At 43.8% G+C, this 21,426-nt stretch overlaps 1 protein-coding gene across 4 annotated transcripts in view; it reads left to right on the forward strand.

Moving 5' to 3' along the window:
- Tdrd9 (tudor domain containing 9) overlaps positions 1–21,426 on the forward strand; it is an 82,587-nt gene that overhangs the window by 30,544 nt on the left and 30,617 nt on the right. For 3 of the 4 annotated variants that reach the window (XM_005410819.1, XM_005410820.1, XM_005410821.1), the window contains exons 7-13: positions 1,983–2,147; positions 7,576–7,679; positions 12,780–12,841; positions 14,927–14,981; positions 15,125–15,209; positions 15,630–15,687; positions 18,331–18,435. In XM_005410819.1, coding sequence (XP_005410876.1) covers positions 1,983–2,147; positions 7,576–7,679; positions 12,780–12,841; positions 14,927–14,981; positions 15,125–15,209; positions 15,630–15,687; positions 18,331–18,435 — 634 coding nt within the window. The remainder of the gene's footprint in view (positions 1–1,982; positions 2,148–7,575; positions 7,680–12,779; positions 12,842–14,926; positions 14,982–15,124; positions 15,210–15,629; positions 15,688–18,330; positions 18,436–21,426) is intronic. The other variant, XM_013507899.1, reaches the window with a different exon arrangement.

Below are 21,426 nucleotides of genomic sequence, written 5' to 3' on the forward strand. Positions count from 1 at the left end.
TTTGGTTTTTCTCCGGTACCGGGAACCGAACTCACGACCTTGCGCTTGCCAGGCAGGCGCTTTTGCCGCTGAGCTAAATCCCCAGCCCTAGATAGGTCTTATTATGCAGTTCAGGCTGGCTTTGAGCTCACTTTGTAGCCTGGGCTAGTCTCGAATTTGCAGTGATCCTCCTGCCTCAGCCTCCCCATTGCTGGGATTACAGGTGTGTGCTACCACACCTGGCTTGATTATTTTCATTCTTTTTTTTAATACTTGTTGCTCTCCTCTCTCTTTCCTCTTCCTGCCCTGCCCCTATCTCTAAAAGTGTACCTTCTAGTTTTCTTTTGTCTCCCCTGCATACTTCTTCCTTTATAGATAGCTTATATAAGAGAAAACATGCAATGTTTAACTTTCGGACACTGGCTTGTATTTTTCATGTGGTGGTCTCTAGTTCTGTCTGTTTTCCTGCCAATGACATGATTTTGTTCTTCTTTATTGGCCACTTGTATTTCTTGAGACATCTCTGTTCAGTTCATTTGGCCACTTATTGATTAGATTTTTTTTGGTGTTAAGTTCTTTATATTTTCTAGATACTAATCATCTAGATTGATAAAAGAGTAGGTTGGAAATACTTTTCTCCAATTCTGTAGATTGTGTCTTTACTCTAGATTGTTTCCTTTGCTGTGCAGAAGCTTTTTAATTTGATGTAGTCAGTTTGTTGATTCTTGGCATTATTTCCTGTTCTGTTGGGGTTCTAGTCATCAAAAAGTCTTCGCCTGTGCTTATGGCTTCAACTGTTTCCCTCTAGCAGTTGCAGGTTCCTGCTCTTATTTCTAGGTCTTTGCTCCATTTTGATTTGGTTTTAGTACAGGGTGAGAGGTTGGGATCAAGTTTCAGTCTTCTACATGTGGATATCCAGTTTTCCTAGCACAGTTTGTTAAAGAGGCTGTCTTTTCTCAGTGTATATTTTTGGGTCTTTTATGAAAAGTCAGGTGGCTATAAGTGCATGGGTTTACTTTTGTGCTTCTGTTCTATTTTGTTACATGTCTTTTTATTTTACTGCATGTCTTTTTTGTGCCAATATCACATTGTTTTTGTTACTATGGCTTTGTAGTATAATTTGAGATCAGGTATGGTGATGCCTACATCATTGCTTTTTTTTTTTCTTAAAAGTTCTATGAGAATGCTGTTTGCATTTTAATAGGAATCACATTGAATCTGTAGATTGCTTTTAGCAATGTCATTTTAATAATATTAGTTCTACCAATCCAAAACAAGAGAGGCCTATCCATTTCAGTGTTCTGTAATTTCCATTATAGAGGTCTTTTGTTTTCTTGGTTAGGTTGACTGCTAGGTATTTTATTTTTTATTTTTTGAAGCTAATGTGAATGGAATTGTTTCCCTGGCCTATTTTTTGGCAGGTTAGTTATTGTTGTATAGTTGTTGTACAGGTATTGTTGTACAGTTATTCTTGTATTGGCTTTTGTGTGTTGATTTTATATTATCTTTTTGGCAGAAGTCCTAAGCGTGTCTGGTCTCGCTGAAGTCTGGGCTGGATCACCAGGCTGCTTCATAGCTCTTGTCTTAGAACTTCTCTGGTTTCTTGGGGTATATTCAAGGTTTTCTAGATCTGTTGTTTTTTTTTTCTTTTTTGGCTTACTCATTTTTCTGGAACACATTATTTAGTAACTTATTTTTTTTAAATTAATATCCTGTTGCAAAATTTTTTTAGGTAAATGATTATAACTTAGGTTCTTAAAGGATGTGTTTTCTGATTTGCTGAAATAATTTAAGAATAGTAAAAGTTGGTATCTCTGAGCATTCTCTAAACTGTAGTAATTTGTATAATACATGAGCTTATTTCAAGGTATTCTATTTAGAAATTGGAAGAGTTATTAAATATACGGAATGATACAGAAGATGTGCCTGAGATTCTAAGTGCTTCATTTCAGTGACCGTCATTGACATTGTCTGTGTGTTTGAATGGTCTCTCTTCTTGATAGGTAGTCTTGATGTCAGCTACCATCAACTGTAAAGAGTTTGCAGACTACTTTGCTGTCCCTGTTCAGAACAAGATGAATCCTGCGTATGTTTTTGAAGTGGAAGGCATGCCCCATTCGATTGAAGAGTACTATCTTAATGACTTGGAGCACATTTATCATAATGGGGTATGTTGGAATGCATTGTTTGTTACATTGGGTGGGATTTTGTATTTCATTAAAACAAACCTGTATACTACCATCTGTGACTGCAAATCCTTGTTAGAACTTGAAGTTAGAGTGGAGAGATGGAAGAGAAAGGGATTGGAGAGGAATAAAGGAAGAAACGCCTAGGTATATTGTCATAAGCTGTGAGCACAATAAATATGCTGCACATCCCTATGAAAATGTTAGGGATGGTTTCATGTCATTGAAAAAGAAAATGTTGGATTTTTTTGTCTTTTTGAGACAAGATCTCACTATGCAATTCAGGCTGGTCTTGAGCTCACTTTGTAGCCCATGCTGGTCTCAAACTTGCAACAATCTTCCTGCCTCAGCCTCCCAAGTGCTGGGATTACAGGCGAGCACCACCACACTCAGCTGAAAAGGTTGGGTTTTGGTCAGCACCAGATTATAGATTTATTTAGTGGGAGAAGGTAATTTTATTTCCAATACAGTTTTGATTAAACTTACATTTTCTAGGGTAAGGTGTAGGAGGAGGATTTGTACTGTAACACTGAAGAACTGGTAGGACACATGAAAAGCTGCAGTGGATTTAAAATTGCTTTCATATGGATGGCACATTTTGAGAGCTCAGAAGTCAGAACCTCAAAGCTCATATGATAGTTCTTCCTGCCTTTGCTGGGAGCCCAGCTCAGTGCTGGAGGACTTGCCTAGCAGGTGCGAGGCCCAGGTTTGACACTCAGCACTGCAAGAGAAAAGAGACAGCGAAACGAAGAACCACTTGGTCTTGCCTCCTCCTGTCTGTTGTCAGCCCAGAAGCCTTCCCTCGAGAGTAGGCCGCTGTTTGGTTTCTTATGATTCCTTGCGCTCGTTTTTATGCCTGTCCAGAGAGTATGAGTATGCTGTTTCTCTCTTTCTCTGACGTGGCAGCATTCTGTGCTCATCTTGCTTTTTCGCTTAATTTCCACATCTCCTTACATTGGTATATAGTTTCCCTCATTTTCTTTTAAGAAATACACAACATTTCTTCATGTGAGGTTTTTTTTTGGCTCTTTTTTGTTTGTTTTTGTTTTGAGACAGGGTCTTGCTGTAGTTCAGGCTGGTCTTGAACTTACTATGTAGTGCAGGCTGGCCTCGAACTCATAGTGATCCTCCTGCCTCAGCCTTCCAAGTGCTAGGATTACAGGCTTGCACCATCACACCATCACGGCTCTAATTTTTAAATAACTATTTCAAAAGAACGGAAAAATGGAAAGAATTTTATGTAAACACCTGTTTACCTAATATAATCTTGTTACTTTTAGCACTTTAAAATATCTCCTCTCAGCTGTGACAACTTCTCAGGCTTTTTTCCTTTTTGATGACCTTGACTGTCCAGAGGAGTCCTGCCCAGGTGTTTCATGGGGTGCACCTCTGTTGGGATTTGACCAGTGTCTTTCTCATGATTAGGCCAGAGACCACAGGATAAAGTGCCATTTTCGTCAGCTGTCGTGGGAACACACCGCTACCGTGGCTTATCACTGGCACCTTAACCTTGAGCTGCTGGCTGCGCTGTGTTTACCAGGCTTCTCCAGAGTAATGTCACCTGTGCTCTCCTTCCATACTGTTCTCTTCAGAAACAAGTCACCAAGTGTGCTCCCTATTTGGGTGGGCAGGAGGAGTACTTAATTATAATATTTGGTTTTTCTGACCAAATGGGAGATGATAGTTCAGTAGTCTTCCTTTCAGCTGGCTAAAGTTTAATCAGTTCTTTTGGATATTGTTTTGTGTGTCTGAGCCCACAAGCATTCAGATGATTCCTTGTGGAATGCTGAGGAGTGGGTCACGCCTGGGCTTTTGCTCTCTGAGCCCCTGTGGTCGGCACAGCCCAGCTTCAAGGCAGACCGGGACCCCCCTGCCGGCCCATGGTGGGTTATGTTTAGCAGGCTGGAGTGCACCTGGATTTAGCATTACTTATAAAACATCCTGTCTGTGGTAGCTGAGAGGGATACACAGTAAGTGTTTCAGTGAATGAATACAAAAGACTTAATCATATAAAACATTTTTTTTGCTCTGGGGATCAGATCTAGGGCCTTCTCCACACTAAGCATGTTCTCTACCACTGAGCTGCACTTCCAGTCCTTGTGTGTTATTTTTAAGCTTATGAAAATGGTGCTCTGTATAGATTCTCTTACGTGGTGTTTGAAGTGAGGACCTTTGCTCAGGTTCCAGTTGTGTACTTTTCCTCCTGCCGTCATGTTACCTTTGCACTCTAAACGGGGCCACAACGGAGAGGAACCATCCCGTGGACACAGCCTTTCTGCCCATGTTTCTCATCCCTGCTTCCAAGGGGTCTTGACTAATCCATGTTCACCCTCTTCATACCTTAATATCTTCTCCTCTACTTGCCCTTTGTTGTCCACATTTAAATGTAACTGAGTCTCTTTCATCTTCAAAAGCACCCTCGTTGGACCCTGGGATTTTCTGCAAAATCTTTGCCAAAACTTTGTGTGGACTCATGGTGTCTGCTTCTCTACCTCTGGTCACGCTGGCTCTCAGAGTGGCTCTGTTGTCCGTGCTCAGCTCACACTGTGCTACCGGGGTCTCCATGGCCTTCTTGCTACGTCAGCAGAGCTCTGCCCTTGGCCTCCTCGGCCTCTCATACCTGATGCTGCTGGCTGCTGGCACTTGCCTTCCTTGGGTCCCCTGGTGCTCTCCTGCATTTTTTGTGGCCAGTTCTGGCTTTTCCCTTTCCATGTGCTTTCATCTTTTATTTTCATCAGTACCTGCTTGCAGTAAGTAATTACATTCATTGTGGGGAGTTGGTATTGCAGAAAGGGACGTAGAAATTCAGTGTGCACGCTAATGAAACTGAGGTGCTCTCTGTCATTCATAGCCAGGTCCAGAAGTGGAGCATCCTGCAGCCCCACTGGCTGTGTGTCGTTTGGGGCCATACCCCTCCACCCTGAAGCTCAACCTTGTTGCACTCCTGATAGGGTCTACTTCTTATCTTTCAGAAGTAGTCCATTTAAATGGGGTTCCAGTTGTTTCTAGCACCATTTCTTTTCCCACTGCCTGCAAGGCCTGTTATCTCACTTTTTGCGTGTGTCCCTCCTTGACTTTCAGATTCACTGGCCAGCCAAGTCCTTGTGCAGGCAGAAGTTGAGGGCTCTAGGGCCTCTGCTTAGGACAGAAATACTGTGATTTAATCACAGTGGCCGAACACAAGTGGGAGAGTGCAGAGTGGCCTGGGTAGGTGGACACACTCCTGCATCCTGTCTCCTGGCCCACCCACTTACACTTGCTTTGGACCTGTCAGTCTGGGAAAGCAGAGATATGGGTCTTTGTGTTTGTTCCAGCCCTGGCACACAGCAAGGCCCATAACCACCATGCTTCTGTCCTCTTTTCAGGGCTGGTGTAGAAGGCAGGGTTGTGTTTGGTGCCCTATCAGGGTGTTTAAAAAGTCTGCAATGGGCTCAGGTTCTAGAACCCAGTGGAGTTACTGTGAGTCAGTGATAGGCCTTTTGCATGGCTTATTTGTAGGTGGGTTTGGCTGCTCCTGTTGGAGTTTGTGGAATACACACCTTTTCCCTCTTTTTATACAGTTGTGATATGGTGAATATTGGTTATTTGGATAAAGTGGAACTATTTAAGATAGGGTTTGTATATCAGGAGTGTATTAGCCATGCTTTTTCAAAGTGATTAATAAACAAATTGAACTTGTCATATCACTAGAGTTGTAATGATGAGAAAGGGATTTCTTTTTGAGACAGGGCCTTGCTATGCAGTTCAGGCTGGCCTTGAGCTCACTTTGTAGCCCAGGCTGGTGTCAAACTCGCAACAATCCTCCTGCCTTAGCTTCCTGAGTGCTGTGGGATTACAGTCACGTGCCACTGTGCCAAGCTGAAAAAGGCATTAATGGGCTGCTTTTTATTAATGTTATTAGTAAAAACACTGATAAAAATGATTAGATCTGTTTGTACCGCTAGTGGTGCAAGCCACCTGATAGGACAATCATGCATGTACCACCAGTGGTTCAAGGCCAGCGGTAACATGTTCAACAAACAACCCCTCTTACTCTTGGAAAAAAGTTCAGAAAGGCTCTCGATGGATTGTGTTGGATTTCTGGTGTAGCTTCTTGGAGGGTACTGTAGAGATGCACACATGGCTGCTGTGTTTGCTCTTGGAAAACTGAGTATGCCGGTGATGGTTTCCGCCTGCCTAGGGCTGTGGCTGGCTGTGGTCAGTGCCCAGCACTCTGGAGAAGCAGTGAGGCAAAATTTTAAGCCATCTGGCCCTGGTTTGGCTCTGTTTTAATACACAGTTAAAAGTAGTCTAGTGGTCTCCTAAACCTTGGCAGACAACCTCTTATCGGGTTAATAATATCCCTCAGTTATTATGGGCTGATCAGGTCCACAATCTCCTGAATGAGTGTATGGCGAAGGCTAAATAAAAAGAGGCAAATGGAATGATTTCAGGGCTCTAGGAAGCCCTCTCACAGAATTTGAGATTCTCTTGGGGCTAAGACCAAGACCTTCTCTGGATGGCCCGTATTTATTTGGTTATCAGAAGAAGGGAGGGGAATACTCAAGAAGGGCAGAATTACTAAAGGACTTCTCAAAGTAAGATATTAAGTTGATCCTTAATAAGGATTAAGTTAATCCACCCAGAAGTGAGATGCCTGAGGCTACAGTCTTTATCTAGTTGAGATCGGATCCAGGTGTCTTTAGCTGTGATCTCTTATTCTTTGAGGATTTCTGGCTTCATCTGCCACTACAGGTTTTAGTACAGATTTTACTGACTACTTTAAGCAGAAATTTCCAGTAAAACACTTCCAAAACACTAGTCTGGTTTTCAGATACATACAATGGCCATGAGTCTTGGTGCCCACTTCCAGACAAGCGGCCTAGGCTTTGGAGAGATTACAAGTGAACATAAAAAGCCAATTGGTTAATTTAAGTCCTGCTTGGGGTTGCTTCATAGTGGTCTCCATCAAACTTCCTCATCACGTGGTTGTTTCTGATGACACATGGTAGAGATGTGATCCTGCCTTTCCTGGCCCTTCCCACAGGCAGGGATGTTAAGGCTACAGGGCTGGTGGAGGCAGGGCTTTGACAGAGCAGAAGGGCGTGGGCTGTCCATCCAAACCTCCATGGCTTTACAGACCTTGGGTGCAGCTTATCTTGTGCCTTTAGGATAGGTTTGTTGCCAAACATTTCATCTGTCTTTGGGCTCTGACCCCCCACCCCTGCTCCAGTGACTGGGAAAGGTGATTTCTGAGTACAGCACCATACATGTCAGGTGCCTGAACCGTAGCCAGTGGCCAAGGATTGCTACAAATGGTATTATTTCTGTTTGGAATATTTGTTAGAGTGATGTATACCAAAGGGGAAAGTCACCCTTTCTTCTTTAACCCTGTTTGGGTGTCCCAACGTTTTTCTTTTACCGCTTTCAGCTCTCTCCCTGTCTCCTGGAGGAGCCAGCGATAACGAAGGGTATCTACGAAGTTGCTGTCTCCCTCATTCAGATGTTCGATGACTTGGAGGTAAAAGAGAACGGGTAAGAGACGCTCTTGCCTGTGCTTCAATGTGTGTGTGACTTGAGGCCCTTGTCACTCACTTGAAACTTGTCAGTGTTTTCACAGTATGAAGATGCAACTACAGATACCTTTTCAATGGCCATTGTGTGTATTTGAAAACCAGACTAGTGTTTTGGAAGGGTTTTACTGGAAATTTCTGCTTAAAGTAGTCAGTCATGCTGAATGAGTTTTAGGATTAAAGGCTAGATCTGTAGCGTGGAGGTGGAATAGCTTTTCCACACAGATCACTGTCACATTGCTCCTCAGGAACCCTTCCTACACTAGTGGAAACCGTCGGAAGCCTGCTTTGCTTTGCTTTGCTTTTATTTGCTGGCATGGTGTATCCCTGATGCTCAGCAGGCTTCCTTTGTCCTCCAGGCGTTGATCGCTTTAGCTGGTTCTTTGAAACTTGGGACGTATTTTCCCTTCAGAAGGACAGTTTTAGGTTGTAAGTGGTGGCTAGAGTCTATAATTTTGAAACTATTACTCTGTGTTATTGAAGCTTCACTGTACTAATTTTTCTGTGGCTGATAAGTAGCACTTACATTGGAAGAACAACAAACACCATGTAGATTCCCGCTCCTCCTGGAAACCAGGACTGGATTGCTGGGGTGGCTTTTCTCTCATAGGCCTTAGCCACACTCCCCCAATAAGTCCTTAGTTATGAAATTTAGACTTTCTTTCTTGGGTCACTTTCATTCGTTGAAGAGTCTGTTGGAAAGTGTTTTCAGTTTTTATATAGCTAAAATTTTCTTTATCTTGCTCATTCTTAAAACATTTTTAAAATGACATAGAATTACACATATTTGCTGTATAAAGCATGATGCTTTGAAGTATGCTTTAACATTGTAAAGTCATGTAATCTTGCTATTTAACATATGCATTCACCTCATTTTTGAAATTTAGTTTTATTAGATATGGGTTGAACATCCAGTATCTAAAATGCTTGGAGTAAGAAGTGTTTCAGATTTTGAAATATTTGCATAAATTTTCTGGCTGAACATCCATAATCTGAAAACTCCAAATCTGAAATGCTCCAAAATCTAAAGTTTTTGACACTGATAGCAGAATTCTGGATTTTGGGGCATTTCAGATTTTAAGGATAGAGATGCTCAGTCTGTATAAAATTCTAAATTGCTGTGTACTGCTTTCCTTATCTTTACCCTTTTTCTAATTTTACTTAAATAACATTATTGAGCCATGACTTACTATGAGATAGCAGAGTGCACGTATTTTGATTGTTCATTCTATATTTTGATGATATTTTCCTGTAATCTTCCGGCTTCTGTTATTGTAGTGAGAAGTACCCCTCTGGTCTAATTGCCCATCCTGGGTAAGTCTGCCTTTCACAGCCTCATTGCTGAGAGTAGGTGTGGATTCCTTTTCATTTATCTTGTTGGGGTTCCAGAAGGCTTTCTGAGTCTCAATAGTGGTGTCTTTTGCTGGCCAGCAACCTTCCTCTGGTAGCTTTAACACCCATTGATGATCTTGTCTGAGTCCATTGTTCTCATTTTATTTTGCATTTATGCTGAGATTATGCTATAAAGCATTTTCCTCTTACTGCCAGGTGAATTGGAATACACTCCTAGTACTCAGGAGGCTGAGGAGGAGGATCACTATGAGTTCACGGCCAGCTTGAGCTACGTATGAGTTCAAGGTTGGCCTGAACTACATAGTGAAACTTTATCTCAAAAAACAAAACAAAGATGGGGTATGGAGGCACATGTTTGTAATTCCAGGACCCCAGAGGCTGAGGCAGCAGAATTGCCATGAATTTGAGGCCAGCCTAGGCTATATAGTGAGTTCAAGGCCAGCCTGACTATATAGGGAGACCCTATCTCAAAAAAAACAAACCAAACAAAACAAAACCATGAATTTCCTTATTACTCTGTCCTTATTTTTTTCTTCCTTTAAAAAATTTGTTAATCCCCATTAACAGTACATAATGATTACATTCCTTGTGGGGAGCTGGTACATGTGCGTAGCACATTTCAATTCTGTCTTTTCCCCTTCTCCTCTACCTGATTTTTAAAAATTTTTTTCTTTTTTTTACTATCATCAGATTTATTTTATATGTCTTTGTCAAGTTAATTATAATAAACACAGCCAGTTAATAGGCCAAAAATATACAGAACATATACCAGAGTTATATTAAATCAAAGTACACCTTTAAATACATTGGCCCTGATGGATTAAAATATCTTTTTTCTCTACTTTTTCTGTTGTTTGTCTCTTAATTTTCTCTTTATTTATTTATTTGGGAGGTTCATTATGTATTTTTAATTTCTTTTTCAGTACTCTTCTCAAAGCTTGTTTCTTTTTAATCTTTAATTTTTATTAGTGCGTATTTATAGTGCATAGTGATTATATTCATTGTGGGGAATTGGTATATACATAGTACATCTCAATTTTTTTCCCCCTCCTCCTTTATACTTTTCTTAAAAAATTGTTTTGCCAGTATCAGACTTATTTATGTCTTTATCAACTTAATCATCGTAGGCAGGGGAACAGCCAGACCGACAGTTTATGTACATCTGGGAAAGTCTCTGTTTTCCTTCACTAGCAAAGCATAGCTGGGCCGAGCAGGCGTCCTTGTCGACGGCCTGTCTTGAGCACTTTGATCGTGCCATGCTCCTGCTTTCTGGAGTCTGTTCTTCCCCTGTGAAGGTGGCTTATTCTTACTGGGGCTGCTTTGTATGTATGCAGTCATCTTTCTCCTGTTGCTTTCAGAATTCACAGCAGTGGCCACTCTCAGCCTTGGTCAAAGAAAGTACATGTTGTTGAGTCTGTGTATGCCGACATATTGCTGTCCTGCCACTTTGCATTGTGCAGCCCCTGGGAACTGGAGGAAGCTGACTAATAGTCACATGGCTCCAGTCCATCTGCCTATTAGAAGTCTCCCTTGCAGTGAGTGCCTGTGGTAGGCTTGTCCTTGATGCCGTCTTTCAGATTCCTTGTCATCAGTATTCCAGCCTTGTCGTTTCCAAGTCCCTGACCGCCTGGCCCGCCCCTCAGTGATTGGGACAGTCCTGCCTCATGGCTGTGTCTCCTCCCACATGCAGTAGTGTGTTGTGCTGCTTGGTGTCCTGCTCCCTAGGGGTGGGCCCTTCTCCAACACCTCTGGGTGGGGCTGTCATGCTGGATGTTGCTAGCATCCCATTCAGATCTGTCTACAAGCCACACCTGTGCTTTTGACCATTGTGACTGAGCCAGGTGTAGCTCAGAGAGGGGGCTGAGAAGCAAGGCAGGCAGCACGGGACGCTGAGCCACCTGCGTTGCCATTGACAGTCCACCTCTTATCAGCGTTCTCCTTTGCAGTTACTGTTCCCAGGCACAGGCCAGATTGTTCTTCCTTGGCTTTGCTCTGGCTGCCTCCTTAGCTCCCACGGCGTCCTCAGTGAGGCCTCCCCGACCACCCCTCTGAACGGGTACTTTGCCCAGACCCTTCCCCTGGCTCCTCCTACTGTGTGCTGCTTTCATGGTCTCATTGCCACACTGAAGGGCCTTGGTGCTCACTTGGTTCTTGTCTGTCTCTCCTGCTGGGGGGCTCAGGAGAGTTCTAATTTAACTTTTATTTTAAAGAAACAAAAAACAAAACAAACCCCTCCAAAATGCCCAAAATAATATGATAGGAGGTTAACAATGGTTAATACATTGCATATTGTTATCTTTAAATTAATTGCTCAGAGTACAAGATATCAGCATTTAATTGTCCGAACAATATTAGCACAAACCTATCTTTTCAATGAACTGAGAGAAATTAGTAGTATGACTATTTTATATATATATATATATATATGTTTTTTCTTTTTCCTTTTGCTTTTCCGTTCCTTCTTTTTCCATTTCCCCACACCAGTTTCTCTTTCCTTTTGAAGTTGCTTTCTATTTTACAATATCTGTTGTAGATTTTGGATCTTACTTACTCTTTCATCTTCTAAACTAGGGAGACAATATGATGCTTACACATTCGCATCTGGTTTATTTCACTTACAAGTATGGTCTCAAGTTGCATCCATTCACCTATAAAAGTCTCCAGTTTATCATTCTTTATGGCTGAGTAATACTCCATTATATAAAAAGACCACAATTTTTTTATCCATTCCTTGGTTGATGGGCATTTGCGTTGTTTCCAAGATACAGCTATTACAAATTGTGCTGCTGTAAACATGGGTGCACATATATTGCTGTGGTGTGATGTTTTTGATTCTTCTGGGAAAATACAGAGAAGGGGGATAGCTGGGTCAAATGGGTACCTCCAATCCTAGTTTTTTGAGGAATGTCCACACTGATTTCCATGGTGGTTGCACCAGTCTACACTCCCACCAGCAGTGGAGAAGGGTTCCTTTTTCCCCACAGCCCCTCCAGCTGGTTGATTTCTTGATGATAGCTGTTCTTTCTGGGGTGAGATGGAATCTCAGTGTTGTTTTAATCTCTCGAATGACCAGTGATGTTGTACATTTTTTCATATATTTATTTGCTGTTTGTATTTCTTCATCTGAGAAGTGTATATTCATTTCCAATGCCCACTTTTAGACTGGGTCTTTGAATTTGGGAGGTCTGGTTTTTTTTAGTTCTTTATATGTTCTTGATAGTAAGCTTTTGTCTGAGGAACATTTGGTAAACATTTTTTCCCACGTTGTGGGTCTCTTCACTCTGTTGGTAGTTTCTCTTGCTGTGCAAAAACTTGAGAGTTCTAATTTTACATAGAAATAAATTACGGGCAGTAGTGGGGCCATGAATGGATGCTTTCTACAAAATGCTTTCTAATAATAATTTGGCCTCTGATAACAGTTGGTAGTTATTTTAAATGTGTGCTGTCTGGGGTCCTGGGTTATAGTAACTGAAAATCCAGGAAAAAGTCTGCAGCGAGGGTGTCCCACAGGTAAGCAGGTAGGGTCAAGATGCAGACCTCTGGGTGCTGCTGGGGCTGGGCACAACCCCTGGGCTCTCTTTTGTGTGGTGAAGGACTTTTCAGGGCATTAGCTGCAGAGACTTTCGGGTCACAGCCAGCAGGTCAGGGCTTTTGCAGAGGAGTGGATGTTGTATCTTTTTTCACTTTTCTGCATCTCACATTTTGCCAGGAACAAGACATCAAAGGCCCAGTTTGTGTCGGAGAGGAGCAGTGTGTTGGTGTTTCTGCCAGGTACAAACGTCATAATCTCGCGACCTAGATTTGTAACAATCTGCATGGCTCCAGTTAGGAAACGTGGTGTTCTCCACGTCTGGTTTTTCTTTTTAGACACTGAGAATGTAGACAGATGCGACTTTTGGTTTGACTTCTTGCTATAACTTTTACATTGCTAAAGAGATTTCTTATTGACAATGAAGAGTTTAACTTTTTTTAAGTTTTTTTTTTTTGTTGTTCTTTGAGACAGGGGCTCACTCTATAGTTCAGGCTGGCCTTGAATTCACATAAAGCTCAGGGTGGCCTTGAACTCGGTAATCCTCCTGCCTTAGCCTCCTGAGTGTTGGGATTATAGGTGTGTACCACCACATCCAGCTGAGAGTTTAACTTTTTAAAGGCAGTTTTACCACCTTCCAAATTTTCAGTAAGACATTGACCTTGGTTAAATTTGCATTCATTTATATGGTTATAAATGTGAGGTAATTGTTATTAGTCTGCTTTAAAGCTTACTTGTAACAGTAAAACATGTTGTAATACTATGGGAATAGTCAGATTAATCTTTGAGTTCCTTTCTTATTGTTTGAAAAAATAGTCTCTTTTGTCTTTCTGAAAAGATTGATTTGTGTTGAACTGTACTTTTTCAAAATGATCTTTAAATCAAGTAGCATAGTCTGGCGAAGCATGGTGACAGGTCAGATCTCTTCTGCCGCTGGAAGTTTGCGTATAGAATAGATCAGCATTTGTGTTCATAGTGATGGAGGGCAGAAGCACACATCGGGAGAAACAGTGATTTTGGGAGAAAACCTGTGAGTTTCAGGTCTGCCAGCTTTTCCTTAGAATATGGGTGTGTTTATCTGTGTAGGAAATAGCCATTAGCTGGCAGTTGGGTAGAGTCACATTTGTCTCCATAAATATTTGTCAAATGACTGCTACGGGCAAAATGTTACTATACGGAAAAAATCACCAACACAGAGCCGTGTTGTTACTCACTTAACAGTACCTCAAGTGAGAGATAAACACCTCCCCTGACCTGATACCAGGGGTTGAACCCAGAGAGGGGGAAGGAAGGGGGGCGGAGGTGGAGGCGGAGGCCCAAAACATGCATACACACTTCAGCATTTCACCATCATAAATGTCTGGAAGCTACTGGCCACCACTTTGAACACCTCTTGTAATTGTACGGGCCAAGTGTAACTCGTATTAATCTCACGGTGTCTCAGTAAATTGAGTATTAAAATGTTTATACAAGTTTTTCTTTTCTTGATGTATACTTTTTGGCAGACTCTGTCTATATGGCAAAGTCATACATATATGTGTGTGTATATTTTTCTCAAAATTGAAGAAGTACAGTTTAACACAAAGTAATATTTTCAGAAATGGAAAAAAAAGCAGGCTAATTTTTTTGGTACCGGGAATCAAACTGAGGACCTTGCGCTTGCCAGGCAGGTGCTGTGCCACAGAGCTATATCCCCAATCCTCCCTCACATTTATAACCACATAAATGAATGCAAGTTCCCTGTGTATGCTAAGCAAGTAAACAGTTTACCACTGAATTACACTTCCAGTCCCAAAATACTGTTGTTTGGTTAAGAAGATTTTACAAGCTCATTGTAAAAAATTTGGAAAATTTGAGGAAAAAAAAGAAAGTAAAACTACGTATACATCCAGCATCTGTGTATAATCACTGCTGCAGAAAGGAAAGCACTGGAGGAATATGACTTTTTCTGTATTTTTTAATACTATTTTTCTGGGGGGAAGGTTTGAGACAGGGTCTCACTTTGCAGTTCAGACTGGCCTTGAACTGCTTTTGTAGCCCAGGCTGGCCTCAAACTCATGGTGATTCTCCTGCTTCAGCCTCCCAAGTGCTGGGGGGTTATAGGCATGTGCCACCAGGCCCAGCAACCTTTTCTGTATTTTTAAGTTACTAGTTAATGTCATTGTGCATGTTTACTTATAATTCTGATATACTTAGGCAAAAAGGATAAAAAAGTCAGATACAATGAATTGATGGGGCATTCTTGGAAAAAGATGTCATTTTAACTTAAAAGTTGGTTTTTAGCAATAAATACAAAATTTTTTCCCCTCCTTCTTTTTTCCCTACAGGTATAGGTGAAATCAACTATATGCACGGGCTTCTCACAAACATGGTTCACAAAAGGTGTGCCTAAAATGATACAGCCTTATTGTTGCTTTGACTGTTATATTGTTTGTTTTATGTAATGTAATTATCTTAATGAATAGTTACTTGTTTTTTATATCTCATGTATTATGTGATTTTTACTTTAGTAATTTGTTTCTTAGGTTACAAGTCTATCCACTCCATTCCAGTGTGACTTTAGAAGAACAAAATAATATATTTTTAAGTCCAGTCCCAGGGTACAGAAAGGTAAGAAATGTGGGAAGACCAGTTCTAGACGTGTTACTAATTTTCCTTGGAGACTGTGTCTAGGAGAGATGCTTCTCTCTCAGTATCGTGAGGACAGGTGATGTCTTACCCAAATTCTTGCTGATGAACTGGCTGTTACTTGTTTTGTTTTATAAATTGGTTTGCTAAAAGGTAAGATTCTTTCTATCTTCTTAATTCAGAGTATTGGTTTTTTTGTTTTTTTTTTTGTTTTTTTTTGGAGACAGTGTCTCGCTGTGTACTGCAGGCTGGCCTTGAACTTACTTATGGAGCCGAGGCTGGTATTTACACTAAGAAACTTAAATAATTTTCAAGATTGAGTTTTTTGTTTTCTTTTAACTCTGCCTATTGTTATCCAGAACTGATGAGTGATGTCAGCTTCTTTTCTTTGATATTTGTCAGATCATCCTGTCCACCAACATTGCGGAGAGTTCTGTCACCGTTCCAGATGTTAAGTATGGTAAGGTCCTTTGCAGCTGCTTCCCCATGACATGGCATTGGGAATTGTCCCCTCCCTTGCAGCCCCTGTGCTGGAGGAGAGACTGGAGAACCCTGTCAATGCAGCACTGGCTCCTCTGAGCACCACTTCACTTGCAGTGGGGATGCAGGTTGAAGGCCTTTCTAGGGGCCTTGTAGCAAGCAGAGCTTCGGGGCTGTGCAGTTCCATGGCTGGGAGGCAGGTGTTGGGGAGGAGCCCAGGTCATCTCTCTTCCTGAAGGTGGTTTAGAGGGGTACCATGCAGGCTTCAGAGCCCAGCACTACACCATCTCGTCCTCTGAATATGTGTCCGTGAGAACCGAGGTCACTCCACTGATGAGTCTCCTGAATTCACTAGTCTGTTGAAAGCTGGACACATGTGGCTAGGAGTGTGGGTTCGAGTAGGACAAAGTCCCCATACTCATGGTGACCACATTCCAGTGGGAGAGACAGATGACAGAGACAGATGGTACTAACAAAGATAGTCTCAGGCAGATAAATGTTAAATAGGAAAAAACCAGGGAAAGGGTTGACATAGAGGAAAATGAGTTTTTACTTAGCGTGATATGGGAATACAGCTTTGAGGAGGTGACATTTGAACGAAGACCTGAGTTGAGGAAGTGAGCTGGGTGCTGGGTGCGGTGGCATGCACCCGTATGTGCAGTGTTCAGGAGGCCGAGGCAAGAGAATCACAAGTTCAAGGTCAGCTTGGGCATCTTTATGAGAGTCTGTCTCCAGATTTTAATGAAAGGGCTAGGGTGTAGCTCAGCAGTGGAGCACTTCCCTGCCTTGTGTGAGGCCCTGGGCACTGTCCCCAGCACTGAAAGGGGAAGGAAAAGGCAGTGAGCCATGAGAAATGTGTTTCAGACCCAGGGAACAGGTTTACAATGGCGGGAGGGCAGAGCTGCTGAACCAGGGAGGACGAGCTAGTGAGGAAATTGCAGAGATAAAAGGGCCAGGTCTTTGTTCTCATGATATATCCAGGGACAGGTGTTGGCAAGGTAAGGGAATGTGGCGAGGTCAGCCATGAGTAAATGCGGTGGTGGTGGATACAAGTGGAGGGAGGGCAGGAGAGGCGTGTGGGGAGTGCTGGGAAAGCTGTGACACCAGAACTGGCGTGGCCAGGAGAGCTTCCCCCAGACAGGCACGGAGCCAGGTCCTGCAGGAGGGCAGGGAAGGAGGCATGGGTCTCCGAGGAGGAGTTGAGGTGGAGGAACAGAGTGGACAAGCCTGCCTGCAGAGAGGACGGCTGGAGCCTCAGTTGGTGAGGAGAGGAGCGCAAGCCAGGGCGGGAAGGGTTGGAGAGTCCAGGGTTCGAGGGCCCAGGCGGCCCTGTGCCAGAACGCCATCCTGAGCCCTTCAGGTTTGAGAAGGGTTGTCATGTAACCTAAAAATGATACAGCATCGCTCTGGCGATGGACTGCACTGAGGCAAAGGAGAGAAAGAGGAGAGCAGGGCCTCTGATAACCTGGGTGCGAACTCATGGTGATTAGGTAAAGGCTCTGGGTCATGGTGGCCCTGGAGGTGCCTGTGCCTGCCAGGTGAGCCAGCAGGCCCCCAGTGGAGAGAAGGCAGAGAGAGCAAGAAGCTCCAGCAGCAGACAGACAGGTGGGTGAGCTGCCAACAAGGAGGGGCCAGTTGTGTCTCCCCCTTGTCACCCCAAAGGCTGTATAGACTGCACAGCTGGGAGAAGAGTTGTCAGATGCCAGAGCAGAGTGGGGGCAGCAGGGACACTGGGCAACATGCACCATGTCCCTGGACTTGGGCTGCGGTGGCTAGGAGGGAAGCCGGGTGGGGCTGAGAGGCAGGTGACAAATGGACATCATTATGTCCCAGGGGGAGGATGGCGAGGATGGAGTACCAAGAGTGGGGTTAAGGGAGGAGGAGTTCTAGCTCCCAGAGGGAACTTGAGTGACACTGTGGTGGGGTCGGGAGTGCTGTTTGGATGGAGGGATGGTAGGAGGAAGTGGAAGGCAAGGGTGTTGGAGTAGAGGCATAGGAAGCTGAATGTAGCTGGCAGTGTTTTCATGGGGCGTGAAATCTCCAGAAATTAGGTGAGGACTAGTGTTGTGAGAGGGCCAGGGAGCTGGGACTGGGGCGGCACAGTGTATCACTGGCACAATCCGAGGAGGAGCCATGAGGGTAGAGGACAGAGAGCTGTGTACCTGTGCCTGACAGCTGAGGATCCTGGAGCACAGAGACCCTGTGCATTGTCCTATCCATGCACACACAGACACAGGCAGAGAGAGGCAGACACATAGACACAGAATTTGTATCCTGGCAGCCCAAGGCGTTAGTTGCTTTTCTCTATTTCTGCGGTAATGATAGATTTTTTGGGTAACCACAAATTTTGGATTTGGGCCTCCTGGTAGGCCCTTCTTAGGGTACATTAGGGGTTGTGTATTCTTTGTGCCCAGAGATGCCCAGTGTTTAGCAAGAAAGAGACTGTGGCCTCCCTGTTCTGGGCAGTAGTGATGCAAGCACATGCCTAGAGGTTCCTGCGTGCACACGGTTCCCACACCTGTGAGCTCGTGTCATCTTACTGAATCACTGTGCTTTGTGATTTATTATACAACAGTCATGTGGCGTTAGCATGATGTTTACATTCCTTTTTTCCAAATGACAGTTATAGATTTTTGTCTGACTAGAACCCTGGTTTGTGATGAAGATACCAATTATCAGAGTCTGCGATTGAGCTGGGCCTCTAAGACCAACTGTAACCAGAGGAAAGGTAAGGCACCTGTGGGGAAGCACACTGAGGACTTGCAGGTGGCATAGGGCACAGGTAGTGTCTAAAAGCTTTGGCTTTGTACTTCTACTCTAACTTGTGTGCTTTATTAGGGCCAGTTTTAAATTTACGTCAACATCTCCTGTTGTCAGAGTGTCCTATAGCTCTGTGTTTCCTCTTCCAGCGTATTATGGCTTCCCTGGGTGTAAGGGACAGATGTGCTCTCATCTTAGCACTCTTGTTTCTTAGTGAGATTTACATTTTTTGGTGCATAGATAGGAAGCCAAATGCATCACTTCATTAAATTTTGACAAGCCTTCTTCTGACTTCCTCCAAGTTTGGTGATTCTAGGGTGTTTTTCCTAAATGGGTTTTGCAGGGACTCAGTGCTTGCTGTGTCATCTGCATGTGCTGCCTGGCGGAGTTGAATGGTGGAGTTGGTTGCGGGTGGAGTGCTTAGGCCGCGGTGTGTTCATGACGTGCTAGGTGGGGATAGAGCGCTGCTCCGCGGCATCACAGCGTCTGGGAATGTGCTGAGAAGTGGTTGTGTTTTCTTAGAGGACCTTGTGGAGGGCAGATGAAAGACCACTCCAAGTGTGCCTCTTGGGAAATAGAGCTGCTGTATAAAAAATAAAGCAATGTGTAGAAGTGCTTACAGGACAGCAGACTGTATTCTCAGTGGTTCATTTCCTCACTTAGTCCTCATAACAAGCAAGAGGTCAGTATGTAGCATCTTTATTAATTCTGCCTTCTGAGATGCAGGGAAATAGTCATTGCCCAGGGTAGACTGGGCAATGTAGAGTGGTGGGACCGAGATTTGGCCAGAAATCTGCTTCAGTCCTCATCCTTGACCACCTTGCTGTGTTGCCTCTCCTGAACAGCGCTGTCCAGAGCTGGTGGGCGCTGCTCCAACCCGGCCATGGAGAGTGTCTCATCACTGCGAAGGGCTGGAGCCAGGTGTTGTTACACAGATGGGAAAAGAACATTAAGCTATGGTCATCCCACCATGTCTAATCTGTTGCCCTGACCCTGATCCCCTGAAAAACTATGCTTAAAAAAAACAACTAGGAATAAATATGCAAAAACATTAAAAGTAATGTTATGGCATCAGTTTTGGGATTATCCTTTTTGTATGTTTAAAATTTTTATAGTTAGAAAATATTTTATAGTTTTTCCTTTATGGGAAGTGACAGAAACAGTGTAGAATCCCTTGAGTCCTTCCTCCATCTCTTCCAGCTCCCTCCTGGAGTGTTTTAAGTGTACGTAGACACTTGCACAGTGCCACTGGATTGCAGGCCTCATTTACTTGCACACACACTGGTGTGTGTGTAGGTGTGTGTGATTCGGATACAGAACCCTTGCACTGCTGGGAAGGGCCTGCCTTGTACTATTCCTGTACTTCTCTGTGGCTCTGAATTCTACAGTTTTCCCTTGTGTCCCCTCCTCTTTCTCTTTTTTTCTTACACTGGGAGTTGAACCCAGGGCTTTGCGCATGCTAGGCTAGTGCTCTACCACTGAGTTACCTCCCCAGCCATTTAAAAAATATTTAAAAATTTTCAAACAGGGTCTTGCTTAGTTGCCCAGGTTGACTGTGAATTTGCAATCCTCCTCTCTCAAGTAGCTGGGATTACAGCTGTGCACTACTGTGCCCAGTTCTCTTGAGGTTCTTACTGTAGTTTCATAGTTTTCACTTAGATCCAGGATCTGTTTTGCATCAGTCTCCACTTCCGTAAATTGTATAATATGGTGTGAACTTCAGATTCAGGATTTGTTTCTCTGCTTGTGGGTGTCTAGTGGCTCTGCACCCAGCACCTCCCTTCTGTTACGTCTGTGTTCTTTCGTGAGGTGGTTGGTGAGGAGACAGCAAGAGACACAGGAGGGACTCAGAACATGAAGTTCACTGTACGTGGAGGCAGAGACAGAAAGCCTGACGACTATGTGAGGGCACCTGAAAGAGACTGTGGGTGGCCAGGGGCCAGGAAGAGAGGGTTAGGTCAAGGTTGTGACCTCCTTTAGGACTCCTGCGGAAGAGGGGAGGCACAGAGGGCAGATGGCTTAGGGCTGGCTAGTGCTGCAGCTTAGGGCTGGAGTCTCCTGCCTGAGGTCTCAGAGGAGGGTGTTTAGAGGGTGAGTGGGTCCGTGAGGAGCTCCTAGCTAATGTGCTGTTAGCAGGAAGGGTCCGACTGGAAGGGACGTGACGCTAGACGTATGCCTTTGGGGAATGTCTCCTGCCTCTCCCCTCTGTGCTCTGCTTCCTGGCTGCTGTGAGGTAAGCAGCTTTCCTTTGCCGTGTTGTTTTCCTCTGGAACTGTCCAGACATGGACTGAGTCCCCTGACCGTGAGCCAAGTTAAACCTCTCCTCTTGAGTTGGACCAGGAGCCAAATTAAAGCTCTTCTTTAAGTCGCTGATGTTAGGTATTTTGTGATGGATACAGCTAGTTTGAATAGCTTTGGTGGAATTTGGACTATGAGAGTGATTCTGGTTGCCTGGTACCTGGGATGCTTCCTCCAGAGGGATGTTGCCTCCTGGCTATTGGTCTTCTATCTTACCACTTTGTGGAGTTCATTAATTAGTTCTAGGAGGATTTGACTTTGCTGAGTTCATTAATTAGTTGTAGGGGGGTTTTTGTAGATACCTTGGGATCTTCTACTTAAACCTACTGTTACTTGCAGGTAGTGCTGGGAGGGTGTGGAGGAGGAAGTCCTTCCACCTCAGTCTTTTCCAGCCTCACAGTGGGGAAGGAGGGTTCCCTGGGCAACCCTATTTTTGAAAGCTGTATGTTAATTGAGCCCCCACCCCCAATTCCTCAGAACATTTTGTTTGGTTTGTGGCATGAACTCTGTGAGCTTGGTTCTGAGCTCTTGCGTGTATTTCTGCAGTCATGTAGTGTGGAGCAGCCATCCTGAAGGGCACTTCTGCAGAGATGTTAGGACAGACAGGCGGAGCAGCCCCTTCTGTCTCGGGCCAGTGCACATGCATCGCCTCTGGATGAGC

This window comes from Chinchilla lanigera, unplaced genomic scaffold (genome assembly GCF_000276665.1).
Source record: "Chinchilla lanigera isolate Chin_1 unplaced genomic scaffold, ChiLan1.0 scaffold00137, whole genome shotgun sequence".
Taxonomy (NCBI): domain Eukaryota; kingdom Metazoa; phylum Chordata; class Mammalia; order Rodentia; family Chinchillidae; genus Chinchilla; species Chinchilla lanigera.